Genomic DNA, 17,024 nt, shown 5'->3' with positions numbered 1-17,024 from the left:
AGTAATCCTCCATTTATATTATTGGCTGCCAATGTAAATGGAAATTGACACAAGGATGGCAAGAGCTCTTCTATAACCCAAAGCATTGAAGGAAAGAGTAGAGTGTCAGCCTCTGGGAAAAGTGAGAGAAAAGGCAAGTGAACGTGCCTTTTACAGAACTCCTGGGGGGGGGGGAGCATTTCACCTAAGCAGTATGGGAGTAGCCATAATTCAATGCACCAATTCAATGCACAAGTGAAAAGCCAGCCAAAAATTATTTCTAAACTCCAAACGAGATAATATCATGTAAAAAGGGGATTGAGATATGGGAGCTGATATTCGAATTGGACCTACCAGAAATATTGTTCAAAGCCCAAGTGATGCTCAAACACATATATGTAATAAAAAAAGCAAAATTTGCCCACATCATGTCACATAACTTGTGATTCTTGTTGGTCAACCAGCTCTTGGGTTCATCCATATTTGTGATAGTAGCTTGTATACACTGTAATGCATTGCAGGAAACACATAGGCAGTTGCATTGCAGCACACTATAACGAATAAAGAATTTTGTATACATTTTGGTGGCTTCATAAATGGTTTGCCCACAGTAATGCAATACTCTAACTGAGTTTTAAAAAAACATCAATCAGCATGACAATTAAACCGCATTTTCATGGAGTAATGGCGGCTCACATACACCTGTATAGATTTCCTATAACATGATCACCAGCGATTACTATTACATATCTGTATGACCTGGCTTCATATTTGGCAGCTCTGTCCCCATTTCCCAGAGCACCATGGCCTATCACCCCATGAATAATTCTCTAGAGGTGTGAGTTTACTTTTAATGCAACATTCCTGCATAATAGTCAGATAGCTGAGATACCTCCATCCACCTGAAGCCAAAAACAGGTTGAACCAGGTAAGGGAGGAGGAGGAGATCTGTCTACTTTCCACCAATCACAGCAATCTGTGACCTAAGGCTGAGAGATCTTTAAAGAGTTGTTGGAGAAGGTTGTCGAACAGGTGTATGTTATCACAGCAAGGAGCTGAAGACAGCAGTTTGCGTCTGGGGTCTGGTAAGGCTGCAATGATTTCATGCACCACTAAAGAAGTGATTTCTACTTTGCTTTTTGTTTGTCCAGGAATAAACCAGCAAAAAGTTACAGACAGGAGCACAATGGGTGGTATTCCTCAGCTCAATAAAACTGCTAACATTGCTAGTGATTAACTGCCGGCTGAACAGTACACAGATGGAACAAATGACTCCCTATGGTGGTGTTTCCTAATCAGGGGGTCATTGGAATCCTAGGGTTCCTCTATGGGTTCTTTAAGCAGTTTGTGCCACTTGGGTCAGTTACCACTGACACCATGATCTTTATTGCTATCTGTGGGCATTCCATTGACCAGGCTAAAGTACTGGGATCTGTAGAATTACTGATCAGGGGTTCCCTAATAGAGAATTACTCAGATTGAGAAATACTGCTCTATGGAGGGAGCCACACAATGCTGGGTGATCGCTTCTACGCTATAGAAAACCATTATTATCTGTATATAGATAACAATATAGGAAACGATTTGACTATGTAGCAGTCCATTTGAATCATTATGATTTTAGTGGTGTGACTGATTTACTAAAAATTGTATGTGTGTGTCAAAATATTGCTTATGTGTGTGCCATTTGTACACTTTTTGCATTGGATCAATAATACCATTTTAGAATAATTTTAAATGTTTTTTTCTTTAGCTTTTGTTAAAAAAAAAGGTTGTAATCTAAGAACTTGTTATGAGGTTGATCCCTCCCTATAAAATTGCTAGTTGCCTGGCTTGCCATGATCTGTGTTCATAGTGCCTGACCTGGAAGAAACATGGAGATCAGGACAGTAACCTAGAGTTCCAATCACCCAGCCTGTATTCTGCATGGTACAGGTGATAGAAAACAGCCTTTGGGGGTCCTTCCATTAGGGGTCATTTTGCAGCTCCATTACTGCAACTCATGGCAATGCCATCTGTGCATGCTGCAGCGCCATGCAATATGAAAGCGCCCAACAGTAGACAATGTACTGCAGTACCCACAATACATATAATGTGTAATTCCCAAAAGGGGCCAATAATATTTGTCTTTTATCTGTTGTTTCCGTACCCTGCTCATTATATATTGGCTGCCTGATCACAACACTTGGCATCAGAAATGTGGATCCAGAGTTAACCACAAGGAAAAACTGCAGCTTGCCTGCCCTTGAATAGGGGGCTGTATTAGTTTTTTTTTTTGTTTTTTTTTGGGAATTGGTTGTCCAAGCTACTTTTTTGTGGGATACAGAACATCTCCCCCCTATGTAATGGAAATGAATAGGGTTATGTTGTCCTAATACAGATCCTGTCCTAGGGTGACAGTGCTGCTTCTCCATGAATGCAGTATAGTGAGCGAGTGCCACCTTGGGACACTGGGTTCCATTGAGGATCACCAGGTGAAAAATAAATCAATCACCACCTATAAATTCTGGTAAGCTGATATGTGTATTTGATTCAAATAATTTATTATGCGCTAGACCTTTTAATTATTGTAAATCTGTCCTTGGAGGTCCACACCACAGTTACAGCCCTGCCTTACTAGTAAACCTTGGATACATGAAAGGGTTATATTTCTGAAATGTGCTGGGGTTATGGTATGTCGCTAGTTGGATGAAAGCCCTGCTTAGTGAAGTCTCCATTATTCTAGGTTTCTATGAATGATTTACAGTAATATTCCCCATAGGGTTATGGCATTGCCTTGCAGTTGGGGTCAGGTGACCTTGGGTATACCTTGTGCCCCTACATTACCCTGCCCTTGGCTGGCACTCTATTCTGCTAGTTTAAAGTATGACAGTCTTCTATAAAAGCATGAAACCTGAAACCTCTCTCGTTTTGGTGGTTTCTGTGTATGTAATGGAGAGAAGAATCTGAAAGATGTTCACTATTTTGTTTCCTTTACGCTGTAACACTTTTTTTCCACTGCGCCCTGGTAACATGGTTTGCCAAAGGCCATTTTGCTTGCGTTGTCTAGGAGTGGCACCTAATAACCTCCTTGTGTTATAGGCTGAGAATGAGTTTTGAGGCACATTTCAGGCCTCATAGTCAGCAACTCGTGACGCTGTGATTTTTTTTTTTCTTTTTTTGGAGCCAAATATTTAGCGTTTGATGATCAAAATCTAGATAAGACCTTTATAATTCTTTCTTTTTTATTACATACTTGAAATGTGCTTGTGCATAATTTTTTTTTTTCCATTGATTGGGAGCTTCTGAGTCTGTTGGCACACCATATAAAAGTGGGGGCTCCAGTGCCAACACCACTCTTCTAAGTTCAAATAGCACTTGACTTAGCCACTGGGGTGCTTACGTTGGGATGTCTACGGGCTAGCCAGAGTTATGGCGTAGAGTAGTGTTGGAAGATTGGGGTGTGTGGCTTTCTTGATAAAATGGTTTAGTGGCTAGTAATTGTTATAGAAGGTCCCAGATGGTCAAAACCAGGTTCACCCATGTCACTATTGAAGAAGAAGAAAAATTGGACTGTTGACCACTTATGGCCAAATTATGCTTGGGAATGGGAAATGGGGCCACAGAATGTCCAGCACATGACCAATATTGGTAAATTGGATTAGTACGGGACTTTTGTTATGGTGATATCTCTGCTAAAGGCATTATTTGGCTATTGCCCACAAATAGACCTCTGCAAAGAGCTAATGTAGCACTTGTGGATGGATATACCACCTATAATAGACATATGCATAAAGGATAGAAAGCCTGATCCAACACTAGCTGCCCCTATGCATGTGGCTTCTCAAAAGACACGATTTGGGGGGGAAGAGGATTCCGGTGGGGGTTGGAGGAGGGTTCCGGGGGGGGGGGGGGTTCCAGGTGACATGACCTGGAGCACATCTGTCCATACTGGAATAAAAATGGAAACACTCCTCTTTAGCTTAGACTTATTTTTTGTTTTTAATTGTTGACTGAAATATAATGTTTTTACCATCACTGGCAAAGTTCATATATTAAATAAAATATTAGCATTTATTTACCCTTGGTTTATATATTGGTGCCTACCTGTGCCAATTCACACTTCACTCTGGCACTTAAGGCTGGCCATGTCTCACTCCAAGGACCAGTACTAGTTTCAGTAGAGTTCTAGCTCCATCCATAGTGATGGGCCCAATTTAACACTGGCACTGCCCCCACTGGGGTGATGTGTTGTGTTTTTTTTTTCCATTATTAGAAGCCCTTCTTGGCCCAGTTAGGGTTTCCTTTTTAGAACTGTAATTGTCAGCTTTGGTTACAGTGGGAAAGAGCTTCCATTTTGGTCAAATTGGGAGATTTATCTATTTGAAAAAAGTTTTTTTTTGCCAAAAAAAAAATGTTTTATCCAGCCTCTAAATCATTTTTTTTTTGAAAATGTAATGTAATATGTAAAATAGTAATATGTAATATGGAAAATATAATATGTAAAATAGAAAATGGATTTGGTAAAAAGAAAAGACAGAGGTTTGTAATGACAGCCATCATGTTCCTTGTTCATGGCTTCTCTTCCAAAATTCTGCTTTTAATATACATTCAAAGCCAAAATGTTTTTGTATTTGAATGGGGCAGGGAAGGGTTATACTCTTATGTACTAGTTATCATTCTTGCCAGGACTGAAAGGGATGGGAACCTGAAATTCTGAAAGCAATCGCCAAAATGAGAGGTAAATTGAAATCTTCCATTGGTGGTACCAGTTCTGGTAAATCTTTATATGACAATCATACAAGAAGGGATTTAGCTAATTTTGGAGAGACTTTTTATAGTTGAACTTGCTTTAGGAGGTCATACACAGAGGACACCGAGATCGCCATGATGGAGAGCATTCTGATAAGTTGCTCTGTGCTGGCATCCCACAATGAGATTTTTGGCCTTAGTCTAGCCATACCTTTGCTTGTTGGGTAAGCCCCTTTATAAAGTGGTGCAGCAATGTAGCTGCACCAGGAGATCCAGGAATTGACTGCTATGAAAAAGACCTGGAGCGTTTTTTTAGTAACCTGACTGCTATAAATAGCAAAGGGTGGGGTGTGTCTCATGTACATGGCATTGTCTATAAGCAAGGCTGACATTTTTTTTTTTTTAAATAAAGCAACGTAAAAGACGTAAGTTTCATGTGAATCTAGAAGAAACCATTGAAGTTAGGCTCAGTTTACACATGCATGTGCTTACTGTGCCTATCAAGTTCCCATTCAAATACACATACTGATATAGCAAGCTAACCCATGTCTCCCCTAATGGACCCAAAAACATGTCTGTATATGTCTGTGTCAGTAGTGAGGGAAGGGTTGGGTTTAGTTTTTTTGGCCGTGGAATGCCAGTGTGAACAAGGCTGTTGAAAGCATTGTCAACAGGACAGTATGTGGGGGTGAATCTTTTAACCAAGCCCTAGAAAGCAGTAACCTGATTGGAAATCTGTGGGATGGGATGCACCAAAACTTAAATGCAAGCAAGACATAACAACTTGGGCTGCAATGGGCATGCCTAGGTGTCTTTCAACTTTTAAAAATGCACGCTCCCATCATCCTGGATTTCTTTTCTTTACCTAATCAGTAACCTCTGGAACAAGCCTATAGGATGGAGAAAACTTTCCCTAGATGCATGATTGATGCTGAACCTTTTAAAAGATCAATATTACCATTCAACTTTGAGATAACTAAACCATGCATGTTCATGCACTTATTTTATTTTTTTCATGTTACTGACCAGTGATTGCTTCTCTTGTGTAGACCTCTAAAAGCGCCTGAACTGCTGCTGGACATTACCATTTTAAATTAGGTGTCTTTGGACTCCCGTATCACTAAGGTGACACGCTATTCTAGTATTCCCCTTCGCTCCTCTGGGGTGGAGTTTGTGGGTGAGCACAGACAGTATTAGACACTCCCTGGAAGGCTTCACAGGAAGGTAGGGACTGGGTTAGGAAGTTGATTTGTATAGCATAGGTTTATGTAGCTAGAAATTAAAAGCAGACAGAGCTGAAAGAATGTAGGCTGTCATATGTTTGAAGATGTCTGCCTTGCTTATTCAAGGTATTGAGTCACTGAGTGACGACAGGTATTGGTACAATACAAGAAACAGACTTCAAACTGCTTTCCCATTAGTATATGGTCCTAATTTGACTCTCCAAACTTGCCACAAAAACTCTCACTCTTGTGTTTCCAAGACTGCCCCCATCCAGGCTCCTTTATTCTCATTTGGTGGCAGTGCCCCATTGTGTCAAGACGTCAAGCTAAAGTCTTTGGACTCCAGGCTGCTTTGATACTGCTGCTTCTCTAGGGTCCGAGTGGTTGCCCTATTTAACCTCAAGCCTCCTAACTTTAAGACTCCTAAGTAATGTCTTGACTGCCACAAAATAAACAATTTCCAGCCCTTCTTGCACTATTCTAAGGTGAAGCATATCTCCTGGACCCTGGCGATGGAGGGGAAGGGGGTGGGGATTAAACGCAAAGCCCATCTCTTGGATACCATGCCCAAATTTACTGCTTTAGTATCCCCATGGGCTCCTATACATCTTCAACTACAGACCTTTATCCATTTTATCCCTTGGCTGATGTCACGTTACTCCCTGGTCACCAGCACCCCAATGGGGAGCTGGAGGGCATCGCATTGTTCTCTCCCATTTTCTCTGTATTTCTTCTTTTACGTCTCCATATGCTCTTGTGTTTTCTGCCTTTGGGTACATCCCTTATCACCCATATTGTTTGGTGTAAATGGGTTTCGAAGACCTAAACTTTTACTCCATCTAATAAAATTTCTTTTTTCTGTATGTTGCAGTCTCACAGCATTACATACTTACTTCTGTTGTACACTGTTATTAAGCCAAGTACATTCATTGTTTCTGTTATAAATATTTGAAAGAAAACAGGTATTTTGTAAGCGTAAATACTGCTAAAGGTTCTCGCCCTAAGTAAAAATAAAAAAATTCCATCTGTGGTTTTGTTTCCCTATTTTCAGTTCATCGAGTTTGCCACCATTTAGCACCTAAATTCCTCCATTTTCCCTGGATGTCGGTTGTTTATGTAGAGGTGATTTGGGTCCTTGTAGTTTATATGAGGTTTTAAAATTTCCCTGTGCGTATGGTACCCTGCCACGTACGGATAATCTCTGGAATGCGGTGAGAGTTGTAAGCCACAATTTCATTCTGGAATGTAGGAATGCTGTATGACTGGCCGCTAAGCGGGTCTGTGGTCTTGTCTAACTGCTTTGCACTCAGCAGATTAGTCAATGAATAGATTCATTATTGTTCTCCATCAATCATGTTTACCTATACTATTGGCTGGATCTCATTCATTACTTACTTTTTGTCTTGTTTTTATTGTATAGTCTTCTTATGGCCCCCCTATCCTAGCCTAGGCATGGGCAAACCATAGCTTTTTAATCTAGCCCATGAAATATTGGTACAAAATTGTCCATTAGCAAAAAGGCTTTTAAATGAAACTGATCAGAACATACACACACTCTCCATCCATCTGATACTGGTCCAGACCATTTATTAAAACCTATTGTGGCCCCTGAGTCAAAAAAAATTGCCCACTCCTACTTAGGTTTCATCTGTTGTGGATAGTTCATAGCCTTACAAACAAAAGCCATTGAATCTGACCCATGGGTACCCTTACATAGGACTGAAGATCTAAGATGGTCACACCAGCTTTCCTGAGCTGACGTTGACAGCCATCAGTGTTTATGTGTTGGCCTTCAGTCATCTCAATAATCAATAGAGGCCATCTCAGGACAGCCCATATGTTGGTGGAGGACCACAAATTGGCTTTTGATCTGCTAAATTCCGCTCCTGTGCCGGTGTACCCATTGAAGAGCATCTGTTACCAAAGTCACCACAGGTACAATAGATTTTGCCCTTGAAAGGTGAACTTCAATAAAATCATATTTGTAATGCACACGAGGGTGGGGTCTGGGTTGATGCAGTCATTGGGACATAGGCTCCTGCTGATCTCCTTGTGACTCTTCATAGACCACAACAGTTGTAGAATGAAAGTTTTATATTTTATATAGCTCATTTAAAATTTTCCTCAATTCAAAGAAGTAAGAGTAGGTATCTGTACCTGAGCCCTGGATAGCGGTAAAGATTTAGTTTAACAAAGCACAAATTTCTGATATTTGTCAAGTTGCAGTACATATTAGACCACATTAATAGGTTACAAATTGATTTTACCGTTGTCTATTAATTTTGTTTTTCTTTTTTTCCTGTAAACGGTTATAAAAATATATGATCTCTGTCGCCATATACACGAAACTCAACAATCTTTACCTTCTTTTAATGTCTACAGGTTGTCATCTCTTGGGACAATGAAGGGAGATTCGGGAGTTCGCTGCTTTCAGGGAATCCTCATTTTGGGCAATGTGATAATTGGGGTAAGTAGACCTGGATTGTGTCCTATCATCATGATGTAGGTTTAAAAAGGCATTAAGGTCTGGGGTAGGAGGCCTTAGTGGGCAAGTTGTACCATGCTCGCTTTTACAAGAACAGTGTACCCAAATGTGATATTTTTGCTATAGGTAGAATTTGGTGGGATACATCTGACCCTTGCTTGGGTGAAGATTGGAGGGATGAGTTGGGTTCTTGGGTAGAGAATGTTGAGATGAGTTATCCTCGGATTTATTCTTGAGTAGATATTTTTGAGTTGATAAGTTGGCCTCTGGCTTCTTTTTGGGGTAAAGATTGGTGGGGTGAGTTGGATTTTTGTAAGGAAATTGTTGGGACGTGTTGGCCATATTATTTTTTTTTTTCTTGGGTAGAGATTGGTGGGATGAGTGGGCTCCCCTTGGGATGAGTTGGCTCCTGGCTTCTTATGTCATGTCATCTTATGTATGTGTCACTCTAACACTCAGATATCCAACTATTAGAGCCTGAGTTTTTTTTGTAGTTCCCATAAGCCTTTTTCAGTTCCAAGTTAAAGTTATCAAAAATCAAGCAGGCAGACTGGGAACTCCTCATAAATGTCACTACAAGTGTCACAAATGTGTAGACCCAGGAACTTGCATACTGTTGTGCCGTCTCTATTCTTGCAGACATAAAGCAAAATTGATTTTATTGTAAATGGGAGTCATAGACGCATGGGTTCCCAGGGCAAGTTAGGCAGTGAAATAGTTTGAAACCTGCTTTAAAGGTTGGCCAATGCCCAAAGGACTTTATTGGGCACACTGCAGTCACAATTTTTATAACAAATTTGATCTAACTGTTCCTCTCTTTGCCCCCAGCTTGCCGGCCTTGCCCTGACAGCGGAATGCATCTTCTTTGTGTCAGACCAGAACCGCCTCTATCCATTACTTGATGCCACATATAATGATGACATCTTTGCGGCTGCTTGGATTGGCATCTTCACTGGTTTCTGGTTCTTTCTGCTCTCCATCCTGGGAATTGTTGGCATCATGAAATCCAACAGGAGGATACTAATGGCGGTAAGCTTTGACTGAAACAAAGTTTATGTATGTTGATCATTTTTCTGGAACTGTAACCTCCTCCTCTCTGGTATTCCACTAACCCAACTCTCTCCTCTACAATCTATCATGAATGCTGCAGCCAGACTCATCCATCCTTCCCTCTGCTTCTCTTCCGCTGCAACTCTTTGCAGATCTCTACATTGGCTTCAATTTTACCTTAGATTCAAATTCAAACTTCTGTGCTTTGCCTTCAAATCCCTCCACAGTTATTGTCCCACTTACCTTTCTGCCCTGATAGAAAAATACTCCCCCTGCCGCTCTCTCCGCTCCTCCAATGACATACTAATGACTTCCTCACTCATAACCTCATCACATGCACGGCTCCAAGACTTTTCTAGAGCTGCCCCTACTCTCTGGAATGGTCTTCCTCGTCCTATTCGCTTGCTCCTACTTTCTGCTCATTTAAAAAGCACTCGAAACCCATTTCTTCAAACTTGCCTACCCGTCTTCTTCTGTCATTTGAAACCATCACTACTTCCCACCACTACATATCTCACATCCTTTGTGTGTTAATTCCCCCACCTCCTAGATTGTAAGCTCTTCGGGGCAGGATCCTCTCCTCCTGTATCATTGTCTGTATTATTCTGTCATTTGCAACCCTTATTTATTGTACAACGCTGCGTAATATGTTGGAACTATATAAATCCTGTTTAATAATAATAAAGGAAATCATAAAATAAGCCTAATATTGATATTTTACTCCATCTAAAGTCTATCCATATTTTTCTCCTCTACGTCTTCCTGTCCTATAAGTTTAATGAATGCGGGAATCTCTGTAAAGTAATGCAGATCCCCTAGCCGCTTAGTCAATGAATTCTATTGAAACAATGCTCTTGCTCCATTCTTGATCTGGTGACCGCCCAAAACGTTGATTTTATTTTCATTTTTACATTTGGTCACAGGGGTTTTACAACCTCGCTACAAATATAGCATCATATAGATAACTGTATACAGGACATTTAATTTAAGACTCATTTCTGACTTGGATCAGAGCTATCTCAACCTCAGATTTTGAGCAATTTGATCCAATATTACTATATCTGTCATTGACGGTATAATAGGCTCCCGGACTAAGAGGGGTGTCAATGTCCAGTGGTCGGAATAGCTAAGCTGTACTATACTGGTCATTGATTGGTTGGTTAAAGTATGGCTCATTAAAACAAAACATCGGATCCAATCCAGGATTTCTGAATACAACCACATTTAAGTGGAAATTTTATTGTTTGGATCACCACTACTTTTGATGGGTTTTGCTGCTACTGGGGCTGATTTGCAATTAGTGGCTCAAAGTATTAAATCCAGTAACAGCCAGGTAAATAGAATTTCTTAGGTAAGTCAGCAATGACAAACCCCTTTACCTTTTCAATGTTCGATGGATTCACTCTTATGAACCTGGTCCCATGCTATTTATGACTATATGCACCTTGGATGCTTTACATCCTTTTAATTTGGAGCTGATGGTATACATTCTTCCTTTTTTTTTTTTTTTTTTTTAACATTGTGTTTTAATTTTATTTGTTTTATTTTTTTCAGTTCACAAACAGCTTATTCCTGAAGCAGATGCTGGAATCTTACCAGAACAAACAAGCTGGTAACAACGACCAACAGATCAAGGCCGACGGCGTGACAACAACATGGAACTATCTCATGCTTATGGTAAGTTGATTTTCTTACTGAATTTATAATTGTTTTGTGTCCGATCTTTGGTGTTAATGCTGTAATAGTCACTCTTAGCATGTCCTCAGGGATTCTTTTACGTTTATTCATGTATTGGCATATCCTTAACAGAGCTGATATCATAATGAGATGTTATAGTGCTGTCATCTTGGACTTTTTGTGTTGAATCCTTTACCCCCCAATCCTACTCTGTAATATGGACTTCAATGGGCAATGCAGCAATTGGTTAAATGGATTTGTATGGCTGACCATGATGGGTTTGCACACTGTTGGGGACTCTGAAGGCTTTCGGAACATTTTTTTCCCTTCTATATATCAATCATGTTGCTGGCAAATAGTCAACAGGACCAATTATATGCCATGGGCCTTTAAATGCCCAAAAAGTTGTATTTGAATGAGTTCTCAATCACACAGTAATTCATCCTCGCCACTTGCTTGCATGAAAACCTACTAGGAAAGAGGTTGGTGGGTTGGTGCAAGGCCAAGTATCTTGTATTATATATCTTGTATTGGAGCTTTGTATTCAAAATCTGTCTGGGGGAGAAAACAAACTGGGTGCTGAGTCTTAGATGGCAAATGTTGGGATACATTTTCACTTGTGGGTGTCAGGAAAGACCCAAGATTGGGTGTATATGGGGTTTCATGTGATCTTAAGGGTAACCAAGGACAAAGCTTGGTTAACCACCCTTTTAGGTCCACACTTTTAAGCGTGACATGCACACCCATCAGGTTATATTGGGTGCATAAAACGGGGCAGAGAGATTAGGAACTGTTGAAGCATGATGTAAGGGGGTAAGACTTTCAAGGAAATTCCGTTTTGCTTGTAGGGTATAACTAACACTTTTGTGTAGGTTTTCTTTTCTTCTTTCTGCTATTTTAAAATGCCAGTCTGAGACCAGCCCAAGCGTTGCATAAAATGTTATTAAAATTTGTTATTTAAAAAAAAAGGTTTGTTTGCTTTTACAGAGGCAGTGCTGCGGTGTGAATGGCCCCAATGACTGGCAGGAATATACCTCAGCATTCCGAATTGCCAACAGTGACTCTGCCTTCCCCTGGCCACAGCAGTGCTGCGTCATGAACAGTCTAGGACAACCTGAGAACCTGCAAGCATGTAGACTGGGCATCCCAGGTTACGTGTATCTAAACGTAAGGGTCTTTTTACCATAAATGCCCCAAGGTGGCTTCTAGAAAAGCCACCTACACATGACATGCATTCACTTATTGTAAACTGAACCTGGCCACTTTTATTCATCTCTGTTACTGACCAATGGGTATTGGTATTGATGCCCTTAATTTGGAGGACACAAGACGTTCCCCACCTCCTAAGATAAACCCTAATAAAGTTATATCTAATTTATCCAATCATAATTTTATGTTTTTGTTTAAAATATCAAGTATTATCGAGGCTGTCATTGGCTGTCAGATTAGATTATAATAAAGTTTGAAAATTCCTTATCCAAGACAAGTTAGCCCTAATGAGTGAGTTGTGGTCCCATGCCTAAAATATTCTGTCCTCCTTTGGTTCAAAATGTTTTTTGTTTTTCTTGTAGGGCTGTTATGACTGGATTGTTGGTCCATTGAATCGCCATGCCTGGGGTGTTGCATGGTTCGGATTTGCAATTCTGTGCTGGACGGTAAGTGTTCTGTGAACTGGGCATCTCAAAGAATTATGTGCAGAACTGAGCAGCTGTAGAACTAGCAACGTTATCTAATAGAGAAGTATGTAGGGGGATGGTTAACTTTTCCCTTTGTGGGATTTGTTTTTTTTTTGGGGTTGTAATTCTGGGTGCCATTTTGGCATGTTCTAAGCTACTGGAGGATCGGCCAATAACCGACCAAGAGGCGCATTAAGCTTTAAAGTAAAACTTTCAGCCTGAATCCTTGGAGATTTTAGTTCAAAGTGTACAATTTCTGTCCTTCTCCCTTTCCCAGCGCCGTGTGGGTAATCCATAAAGCTTAATGGCCTAAAATAATTTAGCTGACCATGGAGAATGTTGGAGTATGGCTGAAAATTTGGCTTCCTATTTTTCTCAGGTGTCCATTAGTGAGATCCCCTGGGTAGCAATCCATGCAACTGCCTATGAATGATTGGCATGGAATAATACAGCATGGAAAGTCTGAAACCCTCAAACTGGTGAAGCTTGAATCAAATACTAGAAACTTCTGTGTTATGTTTCTCAAGATTGGGCCAGAATTGGATGGGTGGGATTTGGGTTGAGAAAAACTAGGAAATTACCTGGGGGTACCAGTTCTCTAGTCATAATACTGTGTACATGCTCCTCCAGCTAGACCTATCTGTATGTTTTGAAGCTTGGTGATGGAGCCAGAAGGGTCATTGGGCAAAGGTCTCTAGTATGGACTATGTCATCACCCATTTTCAAACACTGGAGGTCCTATTTTAAATTCTCCTGTGTGTCACATTTTGTCAAAAACCGAAAGAACTGATAACCAAATGTCTACCGTTTAACCTACCACTTATTAATGCCTTCATTATTAAATTAAAGCTGAGATTTTTTTCTCTTCCTTACAGTTCTTTGTACTGCTTGGAACCATGTTCTACTGGACTCGAATTGAATATTAAATTTGCTTCCACCTTCTCCACTATCTTGAAAACGTTTTACGAAAGACGTGCCATCCCAAGGCCAATACGGAAGACATGAGCTAAATGCCCTCAAGACCCCGGATACTTGTTCTGACTAATGAAATATTGGCCCAAGAACTTTGTGGTTTGGGGGGGACAAGGGTTAATCTACGCTGCCCATCATATGATGCAAGGACTTCAATTTTGGGAGTCTTCTGTCAACTTGTACAATTTTTTTTTGTGTGTATATATAATGACGAAAAGTAAACACACATGTCCAAACTGAAGCACCCGATAAAGTCTGGAAGCTGTGAAAATTTGAATTTATTGTTTCTATATTGAAAGACAAAGGCCTTGGCTACAGGAGCAATTTTTAGACCCTCTCCCACTGATTGTAGAATCCTCTATAATAGTTGGCCAAACTGGGGAATCCAGTTGGGCAAGGTCCACATATGAGCAAAGTACAGTCACTGATCTCTATTTTGGCCATCTGACCATAGCAACTGGTTTCTCGTCGTGACCATTATAGCCAGATGGCACCCTCTGTCATCTGGCAAACTTGTATTCTTACCATACTTTCTTAAGTAAACAGGGCAACTCTTGTATTGCGTAACTACATTTTGCAAAAAATATAATTTTGGTTCCTAGTCTGTACAGTTCTAGGAATGTTCAAACTGCTTTCATTGGATCATTATAGACCGTTATAATCACTTTTGGCAATTGGCCGAGATGCTCCAGTGGTTCCTCTTCCCCAGTGGGGTGGTGGGGCAAGATGTGTGAGAAATAGGCAAATGGAGTGTCTTTAGCACTTGCTTAAAATTTTGTTTTTCTTTTTTTGTTTTGACCATGACCTGGACCACAAAACTATGTAATAATGGTGTGGACCAGTGTATGTGCCCACCAATAGACTGCATTTGCCCTTTATTTCGGTTAAAATGTCCCAATTTCAGTGATTGTTCATTTACTGCAGAATAATACAGCCCATGAGGAGCCCTGCCTACCATGCATCCAATCAAAATGAATCTTTAACTTTACCGACTGCAAGGAACCAATAAAAGCAATTTTTGATTGGCTGTTATAAGTCACCGTGGCCAACTTTTTTTTTTTTTTTTTTGCTTTTTAAGTAAATGTTACCTATTGTATCTTCTGTGTTACATTTTTATTTTCTGTGTCTCCTTTTAAATAATAGATTAAAGTTTGAAAACTCTGAGTGTTTTTATACAGTATTGCTTATTTACGTGTTAAGGTCTTTATGTCCCCATGTTTGATAGCTGCTAATTTCAAGGTTAAATTCACCTAAAATGTAAAAGGAATGTGGGTCTAAAGCTTGGGTGATGAAGTTGAAGGTACGGTGCTTCAGCTAAGTGTATGGAGGACATCCTATAAAACCTAAAGTCTGGAAAGAAGGGGGGGTGGCTGTAGATAATGAAAATGGCTCCACTTCTTAAAAAAAATTCCATTTATGCTATAGGTAAATTTAAATTTTTTGTGCTATAAATACACAATTCATTATCATAATTGTCTTGTCTGATTTAAGTTTATGCACATTTATTAAATATTAATATATTCTAAAACAATCCCAATTTTGTGTACAATGTTTTTTTTCTTTTCGAATTTTAGAAGCTCTACATGGAAGGTTAATATTGCCATCTTACTTTTAATTGGGCTTTTCCCCTCGTTTGGCTATTTTGCGTAGTTATTCTGTTTTGTTTAAATTTCTTTTCTTCCAATATAACTGCCTGGATCTTTCAAGCCCAACTCCAACTGAACCTTGCCTATTAGATGAATGTCGGGAAAAAATGAAACAGAAGAGAGATTACCAATCTGTCTAATGGTTTATTGATTACAATCTTTAATACATGTTTAGGAATGCTTGTTAACCTGGGGCTGAACCTTCCTATTCCAAAAAAAATTGTTTTTCTGCTTTAGAAAATTGTCTTTTCTGATGTGCCCAAACCACCTTCTCCTTTTCAAAAGCACCACCACACTGTCCAGCAGCATTCTTAAAACTGGAGTAACTGGTCCAGCCTGAAGCACACTTCCCCTTTTCTAAACATATCACAAATGTTTTCTATAGACCTCTTTCATGACTTAGACACTGGACAGAAAGAAAAAGAGTTCTCAGAGATAAGATGAGGGTGTGTACAACCTCCTGTATGTTTATATACACAAGTTTTTTTTATTCTTTTCTTATTGCCCAGATTTTTTTTTTTTTTTTGGCCAGTGTTTCTCAACCAGGGTTCCTGCAGAGGTTGCTAGGGGTTCCTTGAGCTATTTTTGTCCTCTGGTCGGGTTAACTGCCGCCAATGATCGTTTTGGCTCTGTACAAGGGTTCCATTCTCCCAGCTGGCCAGCAATGTAAGAGGGATTATTCCTACTGAACTAATGTGCTGTGGATATAATAATTATAGAAGGGCTTCCCTCAGGACCTAAAAGTTATTTCAAGGGGTTCCCCATGGTAAAAAGTCAGGAAACACTGTATTAACCCAACACATTTGTTAGTAAAATACTAGACCCATCCAACATTTTTTATTTAGTGCAGTGAAAGAATTTTATGTATTGCATATTAAGGTTGGGTCCCAACCCTACGTGTTATTTAATGGTTTGGTAGAGTGAAACGCTCCAACTGTTTCTTTTACGCTACATGAGATCCCTTTGCTGAGTTCCTTTGCTGAGTTCGTGGGACGTGTACACCGGCCGTGTCCTATAATGTGGGGCTCCTTCCATCACTGTGCAGAGTTTCCAATGCTGTATACCTGATGTACCCATTTCCTTGCTCTGGGGTGGTACAGCTGCTGTGCCTAATCAGAGGCCTTCTACCATTTTTTTACTGGGATACCGGCTCTGTAGACCTTTCATGCCCATTATGAATTGCTCCCACCATCTCTGCTTTATTTGTATTTATTTTATATGGTATAGAATGTAACAAGTCGAGCTCTGAACCCCCCTAAAATGTGCAGAAACGCCAAGCTCCCGGGAAGGCAGGAACATAACACATATGGTCAAAAGATCTGATGGCAGTGGGTGCCTTAGCCTTTCAGACCACAGTATTTGCGGCTAAGATATTACTCTTATTAGTCTTACCCTTTAAATATCCGATAACATTAAGCTTGTACTGGCTTTGGCGGTTCTGCTTTACTTACACTTTTATGGCAATGGAGAGGAAATGTCCGTTGCCAAATTTTTTTTTTTACCAACATAGAGATTTTCCAACCTTTCCAAGTGGTCATAGCTCTAACATTAGCTAGTGGTTCCAAGCTGAACTGGGAAAATTGTT

General features: G+C 40.0%; 1 protein-coding gene across 1 annotated transcript; it reads left to right on the top strand.

Moving 5' to 3' along the window:
• The first annotated feature begins 1,024 nt into the window (after positions 1–1,024).
• Positions 1,025–14,836, top strand: UPK1B (uroplakin 1B). Its single transcript, XM_072398404.1, is given in 7 exon segments — positions 1,025–1,064; positions 8,316–8,400; positions 9,247–9,445; positions 10,976–11,145; positions 12,133–12,312; positions 12,717–12,800; positions 13,697–14,836. Coding segments are annotated over 6 exon segments (750 nt in total). The 5' UTR covers positions 1,025–1,064; positions 8,316–8,334; the 3' UTR covers positions 13,748–14,836.
• Positions 14,837–17,024: the final 2,188 nt, after the last annotated feature.

This window comes from Pyxicephalus adspersus, chromosome 1, assembly GCF_032062135.1.
Source record: "Pyxicephalus adspersus chromosome 1, UCB_Pads_2.0, whole genome shotgun sequence".
Classification (NCBI taxonomy): domain Eukaryota; kingdom Metazoa; phylum Chordata; class Amphibia; order Anura; family Pyxicephalidae; genus Pyxicephalus; species Pyxicephalus adspersus.
The sequence above is the reverse complement of the archived record's forward strand: the minus strand, read 5'-3'. Positions and strand labels throughout refer to the sequence as shown.